This window comes from Trichomycterus rosablanca, chromosome 15 (assembly GCF_030014385.1).
Source record: "Trichomycterus rosablanca isolate fTriRos1 chromosome 15, fTriRos1.hap1, whole genome shotgun sequence".
Classification (NCBI taxonomy): domain Eukaryota; kingdom Metazoa; phylum Chordata; class Actinopteri; order Siluriformes; family Trichomycteridae; genus Trichomycterus; species Trichomycterus rosablanca.
The window spans coordinates 25,120,720-25,122,455 of NC_086002.1; the positions used below are offsets into that span (position 1 = coordinate 25,120,720).

General features: G+C 46.5%; 1 protein-coding gene across 1 annotated transcript; it reads left to right on the forward strand.

The window, feature by feature from the left end:
• Positions 1–324: 324 nt before the first annotated feature.
• LOC134328920 (protein FAM184B-like) lies at positions 325–1,350 on the forward strand. Its single transcript, XM_063010161.1, has 2 exons — positions 325–1,007; positions 1,106–1,350. The coding sequence occupies exon 1, from the start codon at positions 552–554 to the stop codon at positions 960–962; it is 411 nt and encodes a 136-aa protein (XP_062866231.1). The 5' UTR covers positions 325–551; the 3' UTR covers positions 963–1,007; positions 1,106–1,350.
• The last annotated feature ends 386 nt before the right edge of the window (positions 1,351–1,736 follow it).

Below are 1,736 nucleotides of genomic sequence, written 5' to 3' on the forward strand. Positions count from 1 at the left end.
GGGGAGGAGTCTAAACAGGACTGAAAGTGTGTGTGTGTGTGTGTGTGAGAGTGTGTGTGTGTGTGTTTATGTATAAAACAGGGGGGAGGAGTCTAAACAGGACTGAAAGTGTGTGTGTGTGTGTGTGTGTGTGAGAGTGTGTGTGTGTGTGTGTGTTTATGTATAAAACAGGGGGAGGAGTCTAAACAGGACTGAAAGGTGCAGAGCTGTAGAACACGATGATGTCACAGACAGGATGACATCACACGTACAGCCCCTATATAACCACACACTTGGTGACTTTCAGATCACTTCAGTTTCGACGACTCGAGAGACTCGTCTGTGTTTGGTGTTCATGTTACGTTCCCTTGTTTAAGTAAAAAAAAAACCTGGCGGTACAACCATACCGACTGCTGTCGTTCCTGCGCCCCTGCTGCCCGGCCCGGCGGAGACACAGGCTGAGGGAGCTGGAGGCCGAGCTGAGGGCCGAGCGGCTGGCGACGGAGAGACTGCGGGCCAGGCAGGGTTGGGACAGAAAGGGTCTGCTGGAGGAAGTGGACCATCAGATAAGGATGAGGATGCTCTCCGAGTCAGTGAGGAAGAGGCACCTGCTGACCTCTGCGTGGAAGGAGCACCTCTGCGAGACCCAGTTCCAGCAGTACCAGGAGAACGTGACGTCCACGACCGAGGAGACGGAGAGAGCCAGACGCAACCTGCAGGACGTGCGGAGCCTCCGACTGATGGAGAAAGAGCAACACAGACTGGAGGAGAAAAGTATGAAAGTGTGCTGGGAGGAGGAGAGAAGCACCATGAGGCAGGAGAACGAGGAGCTTATGAGAAGAGTCGGAGAACTAGAGGAGCTCCGACAAAAAGACAGAGAGCAGCAAACACTGCTAGAAAAACGACTCCTGCTAGCTGTGGAGAAAGCCGAAGAGCTAGCGGCCGCGCGAACGGAGGGAGAGGAGCAAAGATCGGACGCATAGGGTGAACTGGGATCGTGCAAACTGGGAGAAAAAGAACTTCAAAAAGTAACTGGTTTTTCCTCATCATTTCTCAAGATGAAGATTTAACGAGTCGCTACATTTATTCTGTTTCAGTCACTAAATAAATGTGTTTTCTTCAACAGATCGAACAACAAAAGAAAGAAAGAAAGAAATACACCTCATCATCTCACAGGAAGAAGGTACCGGGTGGCCTGGGAATTGAACCCAGCTAAATTTCAGCAGCTTAACCCTTAGATGCATGAGTGACTGGACCCTACACTCTTCCATAAGTGGGTCAAAAATGACCCGTGGTACAATCAATGTGTTTTTATGCCACATTTGTCATTTTGGTTAAAAATGATCATTTATATTATATTTAGTAATATATTCTGGTCCACAAAAGAATTATTTCATGTTTGAAATATTTGTATCTTTCACTTTTTAAAACTAAAATTTTAAAAACATTTTGAAAATTGGAAAAGAAAATTACACAACAGCAATAGAACAATGTCAACATCTATTGTGTGTGTGTGTGCGTAAGAGAGAGAGAGAGAGAGAGAGAGAGAGAGAGAGAGAGAGAGAGAGAGAGAGAGAGAAAGAGAGAGAGAGAGAGAGAGAGAGAGAAAGAGAGAGATAGAGAGAGTGTATTTCACGGTATGCAGTTGTGACAAACTACCTGTGTCTGGCTGTAATCATTGCACACAGGTACGTACAGGCGCATTTTGCACACAGACTGTTGACTTTACAATCTTTGTTACTTGGGCAGATCTGACA